General features: G+C 40.5%; 1 protein-coding gene across 1 annotated transcript in view; it reads left to right on the forward strand.

The window, feature by feature from the left end:
- rbms2b (RNA binding motif, single stranded interacting protein 2b) overlaps positions 1–19550 on the forward strand; it is a 119753-nt gene that overhangs the window by 47539 nt on the left and 52664 nt on the right. Inside the window, 1 exon segment of the mRNA XM_034172430.1 lies at positions 7849–8039. Within this exon segment, the coding sequence (XP_034028321.1) occupies positions 7849–8039 (191 nt within the window).

Raw genomic sequence — 19550 nt, forward strand, 5'->3', positions numbered from 1 at the left:
CCGTTTTGCTCAGGATTAGTGCTGCAAAAACAGAAAGTTGATAGGACCAGTAGGGCTGAAACAATTAGTCGAGTAATTTGAATAATTCGATTATAAAAAATGTTTGAGGCAAATTCTGGGCCTTGAAGCTTCGTTTAACGTTGTAGTACATATGCCAGGCCTGTGTGTGGCGCTGTAATGTCCCCAGAAAAACAAACAGAAGAAGACTACAGCAAGCGCTAATCAAATTAGCACAAAAGCTACAGCTTTCCAACACGACAAACAGAAGGAAATAAAGCCTTTTAGGAAAAAGACAGTCCACGCTGATCATCTGAAATAGCTTACTGTGCATTTAAAGCAAAGCAGTGTGTTTTTTTTTTTTTTAAAAAAACACAGTTTCGTCTGCTGGCCGCTCTACACGCGGTGGCCAGCTGCTGCCTCTCTCTGCCCTGTGGTGAGCGGCTCAGCACTGCCCCATACAGCTCTGTACCGGCCACAGACAGTCTCTGGAAGAAGTCCACTCTTTCTTCTGTGTTTTGCTTAGACTCGCAATGAGTGTTTCACTTTTTAATTTTTTACTTTTTGGGCAACACACAATGCTTCACAAACACGGGAACTCAAATAAAATCATAATAATAATAATAATAAACCAGTGACTGCGAGGCTGCATGTTCAACCTCCATCTGAAAATGAAATGCACTGGCTGAATCCCTAGAGAGAGTGTTAAAAGAAATTCATGCAGGGACCCAGTCCATCACCTTAATAAATTAATAAATTAATAAAAATGGTTAAATTTTACAATTTGGGGAAGACAAAAACAGAAAGCCACCAACCCATTGCCATTCAGCAAAATGCCACTTTTACACTGTTCTGTGAACGGATCTGAAGCCAACAGGACCACATTACCTGCAAAAAGCAGTGATGAGCCTCTGAAGCCCACCAAACTGAAGACCCTCCTCCCCCAACTATGCCTCGATATCTTGCCCATGAATTATCACAAACAGGATTGGTGACGAGGTTCAGCCCTGGTGGAGGCCTAACCCCACCGGAAACAAGTCAGACTTGCTGCCGAGCACCCAAACACAGCTCTCACTTTCTTAGTTTTTTTTTTTTATTTTTAATAAATTTGCAAAATTTCCACCCAAAACATTTTTTCATGTTGTTATTAAGGGGTGTTGTGAGTAGAATTTTGAAGAGGGAAAAATTAATTTGCTCCATTTTGAAATAAGGCTGTAACATAACAAAATGTGGAAAAAGTAAAGTGCTGTGAATATTATCTGTGATGTGTCCTGTCCCACATTTTGACATGATGCATATGGCAAATTGTCATGTTAAGTAAACACGCACAGATAGACAGGAACACATAGTCTTCATGTGTTACATGTGATGTCAAAGACCTGCCACCCATGGCACATTCACTAATTGCCAAATACTGGAGTTTACAAGTGCAGCAACTGAAATACGAGGTCTGTCCATAAAGTGGACAGATACTATGGACAGACCCTCGTATGTGTAAAACTAATAGTTCCATATTTCCATTTCAGCTGAGGTGGAGATCAATGATGTGCTGTTGAGACCCAGAACCTAGCATCTGAAATAAACTGTATAAACTGAAAAATTCTTGAAGATGTAGCTTTCCTGTGAATCACTGAACTAATATTTAGTAGAACAACCACTGTTTCTGGGAACTGCTTCACATCTCTGTTGCCTGGAGTCGACCAACTTCTGGCACCTGTGAACAGGTATTCCAGCCCAGGCGATTGGATTACATTCCACAATTCCTCTGCATTTCTTGGTTTTGCCTCAGAAACAGCATTTTTTTTATGTCACCCCACAAGTTTTCTATTGGATTAAGGTCCTTGGATTGGGCTGGCCACTCCATAATGTTAATTTTGCTGGTCTGGAACCAAGATGCTGCTTGCTTGCTGGGTGTAATTACGGGTCATTGTCTTTTTGACACGAGCATTTTCTCTTCGACATAAAGCAACATGATCTCTTCAAGTATTTTAATGTATTCAAATTAATCCGGATCTCTGGTATGCGATAAATACGCCCAACAACCATAGTATTAAAACATCGCCACATCATGATGCTTGCTCCACCATGCTTCACTGTCTTCACAGTGTACTGTGGCTTAAATTCAGTTTTGAGGGTCGTCTGACAAACTGTCTGCAGTACGTAGACCCAAAAAGAACAATCTTGCTTTCATCAGTCCACAAAATGTTGCACCATTTCTCTTAAGGCCAGCTAGCCAATGTGTTCTTTGGCAAATTGTAACCTCTTCAGCACGTCATTTTTTAACAATGGAACTTTGCGGGGGCTTCTTACCCGTAGCTTGGCTTCACATAGGCAACTTCTAATTGTTACAGTACTCACAGGTAACTTTAGACCTTCTTTCATCACCCTGGAGCTGATCATTGGCATGAGTCTTTGCCATTCGGCTATTCTTCAATCCATTGTACGGCGGTTCTCCAAGTTCTTCCACGTCTTTCTAGTTTTGTTGCCATTTTAAAGCATTTGATATGATTTTAGTTGAGCAGCCTATCATTTATGAATTTCTTTATTTTCCCCTCTCCAGTCAACTTTTTAAACAAAGTGTGCTGTTCTTCTGAACAATGTCTGGAATGACCCGTTTTACTCCCATTTACTATTGTTGCATGTACAACATTTTCTGCCTTCATCCTTAAATAAGGGCCACCTGTATGAGTGTAATAAGAGTCACGAAGGGAAAAAATGCAGACACTTCTATTTTTTGAACAACCTAATATTCCCCTTTCTTCAATATCTGTAAAGTAATATCACATTTGATACTTGTTTCTTCATGTTTTGATTTGGAATAGAATTGCGGTGTTCCCAATGCATTTATGTGTGTGGAAATAAAAGCTATTGTAAGGATTTTGAACTTTACTCCTTTTATAAACACACTGCTATTATTTTCAACACAACTGTATATAATGCATGCAAGCAACTGGTGTTTGAGATACAAACATTTGAGTTTGCTCACAGATCTCGAGTAATTACTGGCTTTTGAGAATTGGGAGAGAATGTCTGCGACCACTACTGTCAAGAGTGCCTTAAATATTTGAACACCATTCTTTGAATTGGCAAGGTTTGACACAATTTTCTATTTGGGCAAATCTCTTCTTGGGCTATACAAACATAATTCAAGTTGGTGTCAAGTTTCTTAAACTGACTGCTGGCTTGTTAGTCCCAGGGCAAAATATTACTATGCAGCTAATGGAGCCAAACCTGTAAACGCACTGTACAAATGCTAATGCTTGCAATTCATTTTAATTATTTATACACTGCTTCTTGGCGTTGTAACCCATTTTGATACTTTTGTGTTGTAGTCTTTGTCCTGGAGTTCACAGTTTGTGATTTTTCAAAAATTGAAGTGAAATAACATTCTGACCTGTTGTTTGGACTTTTTTTTGTAACCATGCATAATCAGTTTTGTATCAATATTTTTCAGATAACACACTTGTTTATTTGAACCTGAACATGACCAGCAGAATTTCCAAACTTACCCATTTCAATCACCATCAACATCATTATGGTGTCACAAAACACACGGTTTGAGATCAGCCAGTTTTTTTTTTTAGACAGATACAGGTGTTTTGTTTTTTTCTTTTCTTTAAAGCCACAGATCAGATCATTTTTTTGGATCAGAAAATAAAATATTTTTAAAAATAACTCTTTTTTTTTGCCTGTCATCCTGAATGAAAACAAGGTGTTTAGTATTTTCCAGAATATTTTAAAATAAAATACTTAATACTTGTATTAAATTTCATATTGAATCGTGTCTGTGAATTAAAAAAAAAACGCCTTTGTCAAAATCATGAAAAGTCCAAAAAAAAGGGAGAGAGAGATGAGGAGCAAAACTGATCTGAGTTTATAGCTTTGAAGAGTTATTATTACCGTGGAGATATGATTGCACAGTCTTCTGGCCGTAGCTGTGAGCTCAGACAAATCAGTCAAACCAATCTTGGTTTCAAAGGCAGCGTGGTTCAAACAGCATTACTTTATTATTAAATATTACAAATAGTAAGTCAGGAATGGAGGGGTAGCCAGTGGTTAAGTCCGCTGCTTTCAGTGCGGAACGTTCCCAGTTCAAGGCCACCATGCCCACTCTCCATGTAATGTGGAGTTGTGCCAGGACAGGCATCCGGTGTAACAGTTGTGCCAAATTCCACATGCAGATCCACCTCAGATCTGCTGTGGTGACCCCGAGTGAAAACATGGAGAAGCTGAAGGGACTTGCCTTTTTATTATTTAATCTATTTTGCAAAGTACTATAATCTGGCTGTTGTTGTGTTGTTATTGTTATTATTATGTGTCAAAATGTCTTTAAAATGGGTTCAAAGAGGACCTTTAAGGGATTTGGGTGGAGGGGGTTCCCACCTGTTAACACTGTCGGTCCACCCCTGCACAGTCTGTGTGTGAGCTGCAGAACAGACAGAACAGACAGCAGGTTCACTGGTTTTTATAATTGCTCTTACCCGCGCAATCATACAGTGAGACAGACGCACACTGCTGATGGATCTAAAAGAGACGTATTGTGTATTTAAAGCAAAGCAGTGTGTTTGTGTATTATTTACTTTATTTAAATTCACAGTGCTCTGTCCGAACAAACGCTGGCTGCTTGTTCCACCTCGCAGACGACACGAAAGGAAACATTTAGTGAATCAAATTTAATGGACCAATCAAAAACAAACAAAACACGCCTTTATCTGGCTGATTCTTATCATATTCGATCAGAGTTTTCATCTCTTCATCAACAGGGTGCACAGCAGATTTATCATTGCAGCTTTTGAGAAATCGATGCAGAAAAGCTTCACTCCACAGTCCACCTGAGACTGTTTTTCACACAGGCTGTGTTCACAACGTTCACTCACTGGGATTTATGTATTTTATAAAAGATGAATGCAGTTATTACTTTAAAAACAAGTCAACCTGACACAAAAATCGCACTTACGAGGTCTATTAGAAAAGTATCCGACCTTATTATTTTTTTCAAAAACCATATGGATTTGAATCACGTGTGATTGTGTCAGACAAGCTTGAACCCTCGTGCGCATGCGTGAGTTTTTCCACGCCTGTCGGTTGCGTCATTCGCCTGTGAGCAGGCTTTGAGTGAGGAGTGGTCCAGCCCCCTCGTTGGATTTTCATTGTCAGGAAATGGCGGAATGATTTGGGCTTTTTTTCCATCAGAATTTTTTCAGAAACTGTTAGCGACTGGCAGCTGGAAACCATTAGAAAAATTTATCTGGCTTTCGGTGAAAATGTTACGGGCTTGGTAGAGAATAAGGAGTGTTACTGTCGCTTTAAGGACAGCCCCCAGTGGCTGTGGGGCGCGCCGCGCTCCGAAGCCGCCATCGACAGGCTGAACAACCATTTCATTTCTGAACGGATGGCTGTCTGGATCCGTGACCATCGTGTGCCATTTCTCTGGTTATCACAAGAGCTGGACATCAACCATTTTCCGGCAGATTTTACTTTTAACAAGAGATTTTGTCATGGAAAGCCGAGCGGAGGCTTCACGCGTCACGATGGATTCGCTACTGGAGCGAGACAAAACCACCTCTGTTTTGGTCTCACAGGACGGCTTTGAGATGGCGTTCAGACAGCTGTCGGTGGTTTTTCCATCGAGTGATTATCCGAGAAATTGTGGATGTGCCTGGACATGCCAGAACATGTCCCGTGAGGCTTTATCACGGCGTTGCTGTGCGCCATGCGGCACCGCCACGACGCGCAGAATTCCTCCGTCCTTAAAGCGACAGTAACACTCCTTATTCTCTACCAAGCCCGTAACATTTTCACCGAAAGCCAGATAAATTTTTCTAATGGTTTCCAGCTGCCAGTCTCTAACAGTTTCTGAAAAAATTCTGATGGAAAAAAAGCCCAAATCATTCCGCCATTTCCTGACAATGAAAATCCGACGAGGGGCTGGACCACTCCTCACTCAAAGCCTGCTCACAGGCGAATGACGCAGCCAACAGGTGTGGGAAAACTCACACATGCGCACGAGGGTTCAAGCTTGTCTAACGCAATCACACGTGATTCAAATCCATATGGTTTTTGAAAAAAATAATAAGGTCGGATACTTTTCTAATAGACCTCGTATGTAAACCTTGCAAATAATCCACAGTTCACTTGGGTGCTGATCCATGGGGGGCGGTTCCTACAGATCAGTTGTGATCAGTTGTAACACTAGTGCTGTTGTTATTAAATCTCCAGGGGTCCACCAATATTGACACAGGTTTCGCCAACCGATGAATCTTACTTAGCTGAGTGGTTAGCTTTCGGTGAATTCATGTCAGCTTTTTATTTATCTGTTTAATGTTGAGTCCAAATTTTAGGATCTGTGATGATGTCTGTATTTCACACCATAATTTACTTTAGGCACCAGCTGTTGTTTATGTTCTGGACCAGTTTGTCACACAGTTACTTTTAACATCAATGTATACTAGTGGTGCAATGGATCATAGCTGATCCGAGGTCCACATGGACTGCCCCTCCATGAGCCGGCACGCTTATAAATAAAATTGTTATTGCTATCTTCTCACTATACAGTGTATACATTCTGATCTCTTGTTTAAAAAAAACAAACTAAACTGAATTTGAAGTTTGAAACTCTGATCAGCTTTGCTCCATTTCCATGACTTGCTATGTCAGGGTTTTCACAACTGATACAGTTCATGTTGCAATTTAATACATCAATTAAGTGTTTTATTATGCCCGCCAATGATGTAATAAAATCATCTGCGTTTATATATTTATTTATTTATTTCTCTGTCTGTCTGTTGGCAGGATTACGTCAAAACTACTGAATGAGTTTTGACAAAATTTTCACCACAGATACATATTAGGCCATAGAAGACTTTAAATTAGTGCATTAGTGCAGAAGAATTTAAATTTTGGAGGTGATCTAGATCCAGATTCTGGATCACGATTTCACTTTATATACACTTTGAATGATTACGTCAAAACTACTTGACGGATTCTCACCAAATTTGCACCACAGATAGATATTAGGGCATGGAAGACTCCACTGAATTTTAGAGGTGATCCTGTGTCACGGACCGAATGGTCTCCCCTAAAAATCGGTCCGCCCTGCCTTCACTGCGCATGCGTCATTAGCTGCGGTTCACAGATTATCGCCTCGTTTTTGCTTAAAACTGCACTCCAGTCATCATCTATCTCAGCACCAGATATTTGAAGCTTTTATACAACAATCATTTAAACATAAATTCAGCATTATTTCATCATAAAAGATGGAGGTAGCAATCAGAGCACCGCTGGTACACAAGCTGCTAGCTGATGCGTTCACTGCACATCGGTCATTTCAAAACATCATGCAGTATCGCCTCCTTTCTGCTTAAAATGGCCTCATTTTGGCTTAAAACTGACTTTAGAATGATTTAAGAGATTTTACCTTGTCATCTGGTGGTTAATAATTACATTAATCCATTTGATCACTTTGGGTAAAGAGACTCTGTCTCAGACAAGCTGCTGAGCTCTAAAATGAGGGATGCACAGTGGAGGTAGGATGGACCAATTTTTTTTTTTTAGGGCCGGACTATTTGCTCTGTGACACCGGATCTGGATTGACAGACATCAGAAATCTTTGATTGCTCTTATTTTCAAATATTATGTAAGACATTGAACACATTTTCATTTTCTCTGAGCTAGAGGCCAAATGTCCTTGTTTTCATTGCACATTAAGTTAGAACTGTATTAGACCCAAACCATGGGTTTTGCAATTGGTGATACCCCTTGTGTATACATCCAGTTTTATGTCATAATTTTTTTTTTTTGTGTACTGCTGACTTATTGCAAATCTGAATATGTTGTTTCCTGGCTTTGCAGCAGACATATGTGTCCTCATCCAACCACCAGATGGCTCCTCCAAGCCCCAACAACCATAACAGCAATACAACCACTAACACCATCAATAACAGCAGCAGCAATGGAGGAGAGCAGCTGAGTAAAACCAACTTGTACATACGTGGCCTCCACCCAGGAACCACAGACCAAGATCTGGTCAAGCTCTGTCAACCGTAAGTATCCCAAAAAGCACATCACTCCAAACTCTAAACATGCACCCAGCAAAAATCTCTCGCATGCCTGTTGCAGAGAGAGAATGGACAGATGGATGAGTGATGTCAGGATCCCCAAAACTGTCGAAGATTGCACGAGAACCCAGACAAATAATTGGATCGACGACTCAAGAAATGTTACTGGAGACTGAATTGTTTCCACATTAATGTGTTTTTAGGGTTCAGAAAAATAGCTTTAAATGTGGAGCAGCATGGTGACACAAAAGAAGGTTCATGGTTCAAGGTCACCGTTGCCCTCCTTGTACATCTGTAGTTGCATCCGGAAGGGCAGCTGGTGCAAAACGTGTGGCAAATCAACATGTGAACCTATGTCACATCCACAGTGGTGACTTCCAGCAAAATGGGAGAAGCTAAAAGAAATGTCTCTTCAGCATCATTCTGTGTTCAGTGGCCATGTGTTAGTGACCTTATGGAAAAAGCAACAGCTACCATAGAGTTTTCAGTATGGCCCAGGTAAACGCAGACGTTCCCAACAACTTCAGTGTTTACTTTCTGTCTGCTTCTCACCCTAATTTGCACTCTGCCCTGTCTGTGCTCCGTCTCCAACCTTTCTCTTATATACATTACAGTGTCTCTGAATCTTCACACAGTACATTGAGAACATTCCGTCCTTATTTAAAGTCACAATCTGCACTATAAATATCACAGTAATAAGCTGTTCATCAGTCTGCACTGTGTTTTGTGCATCACGTATTCAGACGTCATCCAGTCCATCTGAAATGTCTGTTAGGTCTTCAGCAGAAGACATCAATACAAGCAGAGCCGGGGTAAGTGATCTGGGTTTGCTTTAATTGAATACTGGAGCCTGGTGATGAGAACCAGAAGAGCAGAGAGACTGAGGGAGGAGAAGACCGAGAGAAAAGGAGGGAAGACAGATTGAATAAGAGAAAGAGGGAGAGGCCTGCTATTTTACAGCTGTCTGGAAGATATGGCTCACATGAGGCTGCCCACCCTACAGGAAATGGCGAGCTCAGGGGAAAGGGAAAGACAAACAAGGGCAATGGCATGAACCGAGTGGGGGGTGGATGAAGAGAATCAGTGGGGGAGGAGCGAAAAGAGTTCAGGGCTTGCATGTCAGGTGGTGTTCGGTGGGGGTAGTTCTCATATTTCTGCTTTTACAGAGCAGATAAAATCACTGCATAAAATTTGCCATTTCGCTGAGCACATTAACGCCTGAGTAATTCTCAGTTGAAACTGGGATGAATATAGCAAGAGTTATTTGAGGAAGTGTAGATGCTCTCCATCAGCGGGGAGGTGGCTCAGGGCGTGAATTAGACCTGAGTCGTATTTGAACTCGATACATGTGCGTAGTGTGAGGAAACTGTGCTCCTCCCCCATACCAAGAGTGGTTTTGTGCAAGCTTTGAGATAGTTTAGAGGAAATGAGGGATGAGAGAAGAGGACGGGGACTTGCTCTCCATCTCCAGACCCTGCAGTGTCTCTCTGGGTGCTTCGCTGCCTGCCGTTTTGGTTTTTCCCTTGGTCTGTCTCTCTGGTTGACCATGGATGAACAGTAGGCTGTGTGCCCTCACACATGGCTGAGTCTCCAGCCCGTTTTCGCTCTGCATCATGTAGTCCTGAGCCTCTTAGCACAGCTCAGCTAATGGGCATCTCAACTCTGCAAGATGTGAAGTGCAGCAAGCGCGGCTCACAGCTTAAGTAGTTGTAATGTAAAGTTATAAAGTGGTTGGATTCATGTTCACAGAAGTAACGCATACAACCCCCTGGAGAAAAAAAAAGAAATTGGCACACTTGCAGGATGTTCACTAAACAAATGATAGAATTGACCCAAAACATTTTTTGTTTGTTGTGGTGCTGTTGGAACGCACTTCAAACAGATGAAATTAAAATGACTGTAATCAATTGCGTATTTCTATCCAGATCAATGGTATCACAGTGTTGATCAATCTTACGGAATCAACAAGAACAAAAATCACATCAGTGCTCTGTTGCTGCGCTGTGATATTAAGGACTACCCAAATCCTATGAGGCATCCACTTTACAAATGAAAAACAATATTCTCCATCAAAGTGGTTCCAACTTTCTTATGTAGCTGCTGAGAATCAGGATTGCAGGCTGGAGCCTCGTCATGGACCAAAATTTTTATTTCCACCGCAAATTTCCAATGGGCTGAGACCCGGACCGTTTGTTGACATGTCACTGAGCTGATATTCCTCTCCTCAATAAAGCTTTAATGCTTTTTGCTCTGTGGCAGGATGCATTGTCTTCCTGTCACATGACTTCATCAGTGCAGAAACCGTTTTGAGGCAGTGGAATGTGAAAAGTGCCTGACATGTCACTGTGATGCAATGTGTGTGAGTGGTGAGGTAATGATTGCCATCGTCCCCCTAATACTTTACCTGACTTGCAATCTCATATGCTAACTGATCGGGCAGATGTGCTTGTTTGCTTCATGCGTTCATCTTTATTCGTCTGTTCTATTAGCACAGGATCAGACAACGTTCCAACATCATCTTCTTGGCAAGTGCAGATTCGTGACTTTTGCCTTAATATCACTTTCATCTAGTCATCCACGCCCCATGTTAGCTTCCCTTTAGCCATCTGTAACCTTGCTTTCTTCTGAATAGGAGTCAGTGCTGTTTTCTTTTGGCCTGTCTACATGTAAATCCCATTTCATTCAGATTTTAAAGTACCTTGACACTTGGCACAGGGTTCTCACAGGAATTTTTTCACAGCATAGGTGGGAACTTAGGAGAGCATAGCTGCGTGACAAGCATTGCAGGCACGAGTATTGTAGGAGAGTCCAGGAGAATTCCTCCCCCCCAAGAAAATTTAGAAATTTATAACTTTGAAACACAATTTCCTGCATTTTGAGGGCCGCTTTTGCTAAAAAACAATACAAACAAACAAACAAAAAAACAACACAGAAAAGCCCTCCTATGTTGGTTAAATCACAGGACAGGGGCCCAAATCACAGTGTAGGGGACACAAATCACAGCATAGGGGCCCCCTATGCTCAGCTGCGCTGGTGAGAACCCTGCTTCCATGCATTTAACTCCCACACTGTCACACAATTCGTCCTGCCAATGCAACCTGCTGTGTTCCACTGGATGCTGTGTTATATACAATAATATTAAGTAGTGGATTAATCATTTGCTCTGAGTTTGGCTGATGAAACCACCTCTAATCGCTCCAGTATCACAGCTGTTCTCGTGTGACATGGAGAACGCATTTGGAATAGTCTAAAAGGTAATCATTTGTAATATTTATATTGTAATGGCTTGATCAAACAGTTGCATTTTCATTCCATCTTATGAGTATCTGTAAAATTATGTTTATTATAGATTTAACATCTCGTTGCAATCGTTCAGATGAGTCTGCACTTGAACATTTCAAAATTTTCTTTGCGCACTTGCACAAAGCTGCGCACAGTTTATAACGGTTTACAACGAGTGTACTCTCTGGCATGGCAGATTGTGTACCAATGCACGGATCAAATTCAAGCAACTGTCAAGGTACCTTTATTGTCACTACTGCTGACTCCTGTCACATATGGTTTTGAGTTGTTTTTCCTGTTTTGTTCCATTTTGAAGACATCCTTTCCATTGTTTGAATTAAGCGCTGCCTTGATGAGTTCATGTTTCCTTTTGCTTCAACTGACCATGTCCAGCAGTCTGTTAAGCACTCTATTTTAACTGAAGACTGATTTGCATTTTTACAGTTGTACCAGTAGACCTTACTTGTGTGCAGTGCCTTGAGGCAACTCTGTTGTGATTTGGCGCTATATAAATGAAAATAATTGAAATTGAAATTACCATTATTTGTATTAGAAATGCAAATTACGAAGTAATTCCCATTGCACCCCCCACCACCTACATTGGAAAATGACATTTTTACTTGATCTCGATTAAATGTATGGCGTGATTGACATTAAGCCCCCCCCCCCCCCCCCCCCCCCAAAAAAAACAAAAAAACATCAGTTTATCATCCCCGCCCACATGCCAAAATTGGCCTGCATTACATTTATATATTTTGCCCGAATTTCATTTACGGCAGTACAGCTGGTGCAAGAACCAGCACGTCCGATAAGTGTCGAATATGCTTTGGCCAAAGACAGCTGAAGTTTACCGAGCCGGGCCCGGAACTTGCTGCTTGTTGTCATTGACAACCATACACACGAGGACGATGCTATTTATCGGGATACAGAATGCCGATAAGGCCAAGAAGCTGAAGCCATGGTACGGGGTGAGCACCCCCCCCCCGAGACGATCATGAGCGACATTTACAGCCAGTATGCATGTGGTATACTGGACAATGGAGGCAGCTTGGACCCCAAGTACAACAGTTGCAAGGTGAATTTTTCCTAGTCTGCTTCTTCCTCTTCTTCTTCTTCTTCTCTTGGTAATTCCAGCCACTTGGTCCAGTGCACCTCTTAGAGGAGTAGTTTGATGATATCCCTATTTTTGAGGATTTTAATCAAATACTATTGCAGAGATGTGAGGCTGTTTTTTTCATAATTCTAAGTGAAAACTGTATTATAGTATTTTGTCTTATTAGATGAAGTTTCATTTCCCAACTTCAAAATTTTACTAAGAAAAAAAAATAATCTACAAAAAAGAATCTGTCCTCCCTCATCACTTTTTTCTGATGTCAAGGATGATAAACTAACATTTTGTTTTGTTTTGTTTTGTTTTTTTTTATGGGGCCTAATTACATTTAGTCTGTTTCAGCTATTGAACAGAAATTGTTTTGTGTTGTATCTGTGATTGGTTTGCTATGAAGTACAATTAGATGAAATATATCATGAAAAGCTCATGTTCTACAGCAGGCCAGAGATCTCCAGTGAGCCAGCACAGGATAAATTCAGTTTGTAGAGAACTCATATAAAATAAATTAGTCTAATAATCTTTAATAGTAATGTTAGGCTATCACCTCAAGGATAATTTATATGCATACACTTACAGTACTAGATTGAGCCAAAGTGTTTTTATAGATGGAGCGGGATAAACAGTAATAAAATAAACTGAAAGAAAATCCATGTCCACCCCACCATCCATTTACATTGCTGTTACCAGAGCATCAGGTGCTTTTCCATCATGAGGACTAGCATTTTACGAAGGGACTAGTACTTGTGGAGGTGTTGAGACAATACATTAGTAGGCGTGCATTCTATTTAGGAACCTTTGGAGGAAGAAACTAGCTTGTTGTTTGATGGTGTATGTTGTGGACAAGTAGACAGTCATGCTGTGTCACAGTGGGCTTTGGGAACTTCCCTGCCTTGGCAACTGCTCTGGCATCGCCATGGACACTGATTCACTAACTAACTAATGTAGCCTGTTTCTCTGGGCTTCTGATCTGCACTTTGTTTGGTTATTCCATTGTTGTAAATAAGGACTTGTGCATGGTTGTTTAGTCGCAACAGTTTTTTTTTTTTTTTTTTTTGTGGTTGTGGTTGCTGTTGCATGTTCTTTCAAATATGTTTGTGCTTTGTGGTTATCCAAAAACTCTGAGGGATTTTTTTCTTACCACTGTCATCAATGTGCTTGCTCATGGGGTGCGTAAAGTCTATAATCTCATATATTCTGCTTACAACAGGAGCAAGCACCGATCACAATTGACCTGTGTGCAGATTTCATGTGTGCTTCTGTAGTGTCCTCTCAGTGCTACCAAAGGCTTTGTTGTAACTCTGTACTGGACAGATTGTTTATGTCTTGAGTGAAAAGCCTGAGCACAAAAACATTTTTATATAGGACCCATGTTGAAAATCCCAGAGTTCCCCATAAGGGACTAGTACAGAATCTTATGCACTTTTTCCACTGGGTTGTTCCAGGTTAACTTGACTCACCTGTACTCAACTACTCACTTTGGTACCAGGTGCTTCCTTTTTCCACTGCCAGTTGTAGTATCCCCAAGTTGTCATAATGATGCCGACTGGAACCGCCAAGATGTTAACTTGAACGTGAAAAGACAAATAATGAAAGACACTAATCCTGAATAGTTATCCTTTTGCGTTATACAAGTAGTACGTGCAGTGTTACTTAAGCCTGGTTCACACAGCAAGATCGGCCACTATCAGACCCGATCTTCCCCTTCCGACAGTCTTAAGGACGCCCTGACAATTGTGATGACGCTAAAGATAATCTTAGCAGATATTCCTGCTGTGTGTGGTGGTGTTTGGAGCGCTCTTGATCTGCTCGGAAAGACGTCAGGGGCGCTCTGATTGCAAATCGGGGACATCCAACATGTTGGATTGTCTTGGCCCAATATCGCAGCGTGGTGGTGTCCAAACGAGTACGCAGCCTGCTGAATGTGACGTGTAGCCAATCAGAAAGTGAGGTGATGGACGCACGGAGCGAAATCTAAAATCAAAACAGCTGTTATGGCTTACCAGAATGTCCGGTGGTCGCGCTGTCTCCACTCCTTTTAAAGGACGCCTTTTCTTTTTCTTTTTGTATTGTTTTTTTCCTTGGTTGTAAATAGTCAACAAACTGTCTCTGTTTGTTTGCTCTGAAGTCACGTTTAATCTTGAGAGATTTTGGAAGATTTCCTGTCTGACCTGGGAATGTCCGTGTGTGAAATCTGTTCATGTGTGGTGGTGTTTTTACCGTGTGGCTGAACACCACACACTGTACGACCAACACTGTTACATCTATGATTTTGTTATCTCCACGTGTGTGGTCTCTTGGGTTTTGGAAACCTATGGTCAATTTTAAAATCCTGCCGTGTGAACCAGGCTTTACCGAAAGATATTTTTAAAATGATGAGTTTGTTGAGGATTAATGTCTCCTGTCTCATAGTGATGGCGCAGCGATAGTGATGATTCTCTCTGACCGTTCAATCATCTACAGTGATTTCACATCAGCTTTTAGTATTGCCTCAGCTGTGTTATAACTGCAATGGAGGTGATGGCAAAAACAGAACCAGGTACTCTGTATCAGTTCACGTTAAGACTAGTAAATACCATGCAGTGGAAAAGCTTCATAAAGGGGTATTACACATGTTTCTGACAAGCACTCAAATTCTGATTTACCAGGGACTATTTTAGAGTCTGCTTCATGTGTTGCATTTCTTTGTTGTCCTAGTGTAGGGCAACTGAGAAAAGTCATTACTAAACTACGTATACAAATAATAGGTGCAGAAGACATGCACATATCCCAACTCAATGAATCAGCACATTTTTCTTATTAATTTTTTTTTTCTTTTTGGAACAGTTTTCATGTACATCTGATGGTCACAGTTTACGTGTTGTCAGGGGTGCACATACTTGCGTTTGGAAAGCACTCATACATTATGTAGAAATCAGGCATTACTAGCATTTATTATTTATATGATGTACAGTATTGATTTTGGTTTGCACTACTGTTAGACATTTAAATAGATGTCTTGAAATTTACTCAGAAACAACAGGACTTCTTGTTTAATCTTCACAACATATGCACAGACAATTTCCTTCAGTTTTCAAGTCTAAAATGGGCCAGACCTTATAAGTAGACAATAGGCCAAAACCCACATTTTCCAGGAAATGTGTGAAAAGTGACAACCATGTGCCCTGAAATTTCAGCAAGAATTTAGTGAATGAAAAGCCAAGATCAGCCTTATTTGATGGTGAGTGAAAGCTGGTGGCTTGTTTTGCATGTGTCTATTTTGTACTCCTGGGAAGGACCCTGACATACAGTTGTGGTTGGACGTTTACATACACTCATCATGGGTATGAATGTTATGGTAATTTTTTGCTTTTAGTGATGTCTTTGTTCTTTTGCAAGGGTGCAGTGATTGTCCAGCATACATCATTAATGACTATAAAAAAACAAGAATTGGGTGCACAGGTTTGAATTAATTTTGGATCTTCTCTAATCCATACATACATACACCTCCCATTAACAAGCTGCGTCTTGACCCAGATGCTTTTGGTAGCCATCAGCAAGCTTCTGGCATACTTCTGTCTGGATATTTGACCACTCTTGGCAGAATTAGTAGAGCTCATTCAAATTGTTTGGTTTCCTGGTATGGACCTGGCTTTTAAGTGTAATCCACAATTTTTGAACAGGGTTGAGGTGGGGGCTTTGGGAAGGCGATTCCATAAGCTTAATGTTAGCCTGCTTTATCCAACCCACAAGTTTTGATGTGTGTTTGGGATCATAGTCCTGCTGGAACCACCGCTTTTGGCTGTTTCAACCTTTTAGCTGTTGATTTGAGGTGTGATGTTGAAGAATTTGGAGTTAATCCTCCTTCTTCATTATTCCATCCACTTTGTACAATGCACCAGTACCACGGGCAGCAAAACTGCCACAGAGCATGGTGCTACCACCACCGTACTTGACAGTTGGTACAGTGTTCTTAGGTTTGAAAGCCTCACCTTTACTCCTCCAAACATATCTCTTGTCATTGTGGCCAAATAGCTCAATCTTTGCTTCGTCTGACCATAAAATGTTTCTACAGAAGGCATTTGGTTTGCACATGTAGGCAACTACAAATTTTAGTTTATCTTGAAGGTGTCAGTTTTGGGCAGGGCTTCTTTCTAGGTTGGGGCTGTTTTTCTGTAAGTGACCCTGGTGCATTGCACAAAGTGAATGGAATAATAAAGGAGGATGAATACCTTCAAATTATTCAGCATTTCCGCAAATTAACAACTACATGGTTCAAACTTGGCCACAATTGGCTGTAACAACAGGACAATGTTCCTAAAAACACATCAAAACTGGCTGTGGGTAGGATAAAGCAGGCTAACATTAAGATTCTGGAATGGCCTTCCCAAAGATCCGGCCTCAACCCTATTGAAAATTTGTGGACGACTCTTCAAAGCCAGGTCCGTGCCAGGAAACCAACCAGTTTAAATGAACTCAATTTTGTCAAGAAGAGTGGTCAAAAACATCCAGCCAGAATTATGCCAGAAGCTTGTTGATGGCTACCAAAAGCATCTGAACTAAGTGCAGCTTGCTAAGAGGCATTTTGCCTGTATGTATAATTTTGACCCTGTGCTGATTAGACAAGATCTAAAATGAATTAAAACTTGTGAACCCAACTCTTTTAGTCATTAATGATGTATGCTGTACAATCATTACACCCTAAAGAACAGTTAAAAAAAATTATTAAAAGCCCAATATCACCATGACATTCACACCCATGATGGTTCAATTTCAATTTATTTTCATTTATATAGCGCCAAATCACAACAGAATTGCCTCAAAGCGCTTCACACAGGCAAGGTCTAACCTTACCAACCCCCAGAGCAACAGTGGTAAGGAAAAACTCCCTCTGAGGAAGAAACCTCAAGCAGACCGGACTCAAGGCCATGCTACAAACATAATTTACAGAACAGTTCTCGGACAATTATACAAGAAATGCTACTGGCGCACAGGACAGGAGGATCGCCAATACGAATACAACTCCCATCTCTGGATGAAGCTGCACCTTAAACAGAGAGAAAAAACAGAATCAGGCATCAGAAAGACAAAAAATACTGTATAATTTGCCAGCATTAAACAACAAGAAAAACAGAGAAATACTAAGGTGATCACCAGCCACTAGCCCTAAACTTCACTAAAAGACCCAGAATTTAGGTAAAGTTGAGGCCGTAGCCCGCTCCAATTACTAATAAATGAATTAAAAGAGTAAAAAGCGTAAAACAAAACTGTGCCAGTATGCTAGCCATATGAAAGGGAAAATAAGTGCATCTTAAGTCTGGACTTGAAAATCTTGATTGTATATAAACTTCTGACCACACCTGTATTTTATGCAGTAGAAACCATGTCATGCCGTTTCCTTCTTTTTCAAGGATGAATGATCTCAATTGCCACCTGGTCAGCATGTGCAGTGGTTGGTCAGGCAGTGCACGTAAAGCTGGCTAAACACTGCATGAATGCACTCGTGTCTTGTTCTCGTAAGCAGCAGTGTATCAACATGGAGCAGAAACGTATTTCAAAAGAAACACAGCACACACATTAAGGTGCGCCTCTATCCGTGCAGTGAGGGACAAGGTAGAGCTGCACAGTGTATGCAGTGATACACAGATTCTCCCATTTGTGATGAATGGAGAGCTCCTTTGTGAGAGCAAATAATACAATGAATAAATGAATAAAAATTCTGCAGTATATGTAAAAAAAAAAAAAAAAGAAGAATTTTTGATTACTTCAGGTGCACATGATATGTATCTGCTCTGTGCCAAACCAAGTGCGCACAGAGATTTGATATGAAATAACACCGTGTATAATAGTTATTACTGGGTGTTAATGCGGATAAAAATAAAAGTATATAAAGTTGCAAACTGAGGAAACTAATTATACAGTATCACATGTTCACAATAAAACTTTTTGATGTAACACCCCCTTTTTTGTTTGAGCTTCCCAGCTCTTAAACTTTTTTATATACAGTAAAACTCACATATAATGGGTTCAGGTGGACCAGCAAAATTTGGCTATTATAATCTAAATCCATTATATGTATAAAAGGACAAAATCTGTTAGGCTTGCGCATTTCCTTGATTAAAAGCTTGACCTTGAATTGGGACCTGCCTCATTTAATGACTGAGTCAAAACTTTGTCTGAAAAAATAAACGCCTGCTTTAAATAAGCGCCAGCCATAATGTGGATTAAAAAGATTACATTTGGTAGAGTCACTCTTTTTCTAAGTCAGCTGCGGAGTGGTACCTTAAAATCCTGGAGCCTGATTCATGCTTCACCAGCTCCATAACTCTGTGGCCATGCAATGACGTCAAGCGAGAGATCAGATTATTAGTTATCTGATTTCTAACAGTTATCTGATTATTATGGTCATGTAAACGTGCTTCTGGCTGTGACAAAAAAAATCAAGCGCACCCAGTCTTCTTTAAAGGCAGAAGTGCATTTCTGCATTTCCAAAATGCTACAAGAAACCACCAAAAAATAAATAAAAGTACTTAATTCTTTCACCAAAACATCAAATCTAGGCTTGCATCTTAGAAGTACCTCCTGCTAAATTGTAGCTGAATTTTCAGGTCTTTTTTTTTTTTAAAGAAAATCCTCCTCTACACCATTTCATCATGAAGCTGTATAACTGGGTATACAAAATATCCTCATTTAAAATCAACAATAATGATAATAATATTAGAGCAAACAGAGCGCTGGTATCAGAATAGTATCGGTATCGGCAGACATCCATATTCAGGTATCTAGATCGGACCGAAGTGAAAAAATGTGGATTGGTGCATCCCTAGTTTATGTGCTTGTATTGGGTTTTAGGGATGGGTATTGTTAAGATTTTATCGATCTCAATGCCATTATCGATCCGATTCTTTATCAGTTCCCGTATCGATACCTCTTGTGAATTTTCTGTGTACTTAAAGTAGGCTTTACAGGTTTTCTATGTCAACAACATTTGATTGAGTCTTAGATAAATATGAACTTGGTCACTGGATCCTAGATCTCTGGACAGAAATAGAAATAAACAAAATCTGTAGCTTTTGTCAAAAACATTTCCTTTCAGATATTGAGACAAATTTAACTCCATAGCCTCT

Source organism: Thalassophryne amazonica, chromosome 6 (assembly GCF_902500255.1).
Source record: "Thalassophryne amazonica chromosome 6, fThaAma1.1, whole genome shotgun sequence".
Classification (NCBI taxonomy): domain Eukaryota; kingdom Metazoa; phylum Chordata; class Actinopteri; order Batrachoidiformes; family Batrachoididae; genus Thalassophryne; species Thalassophryne amazonica.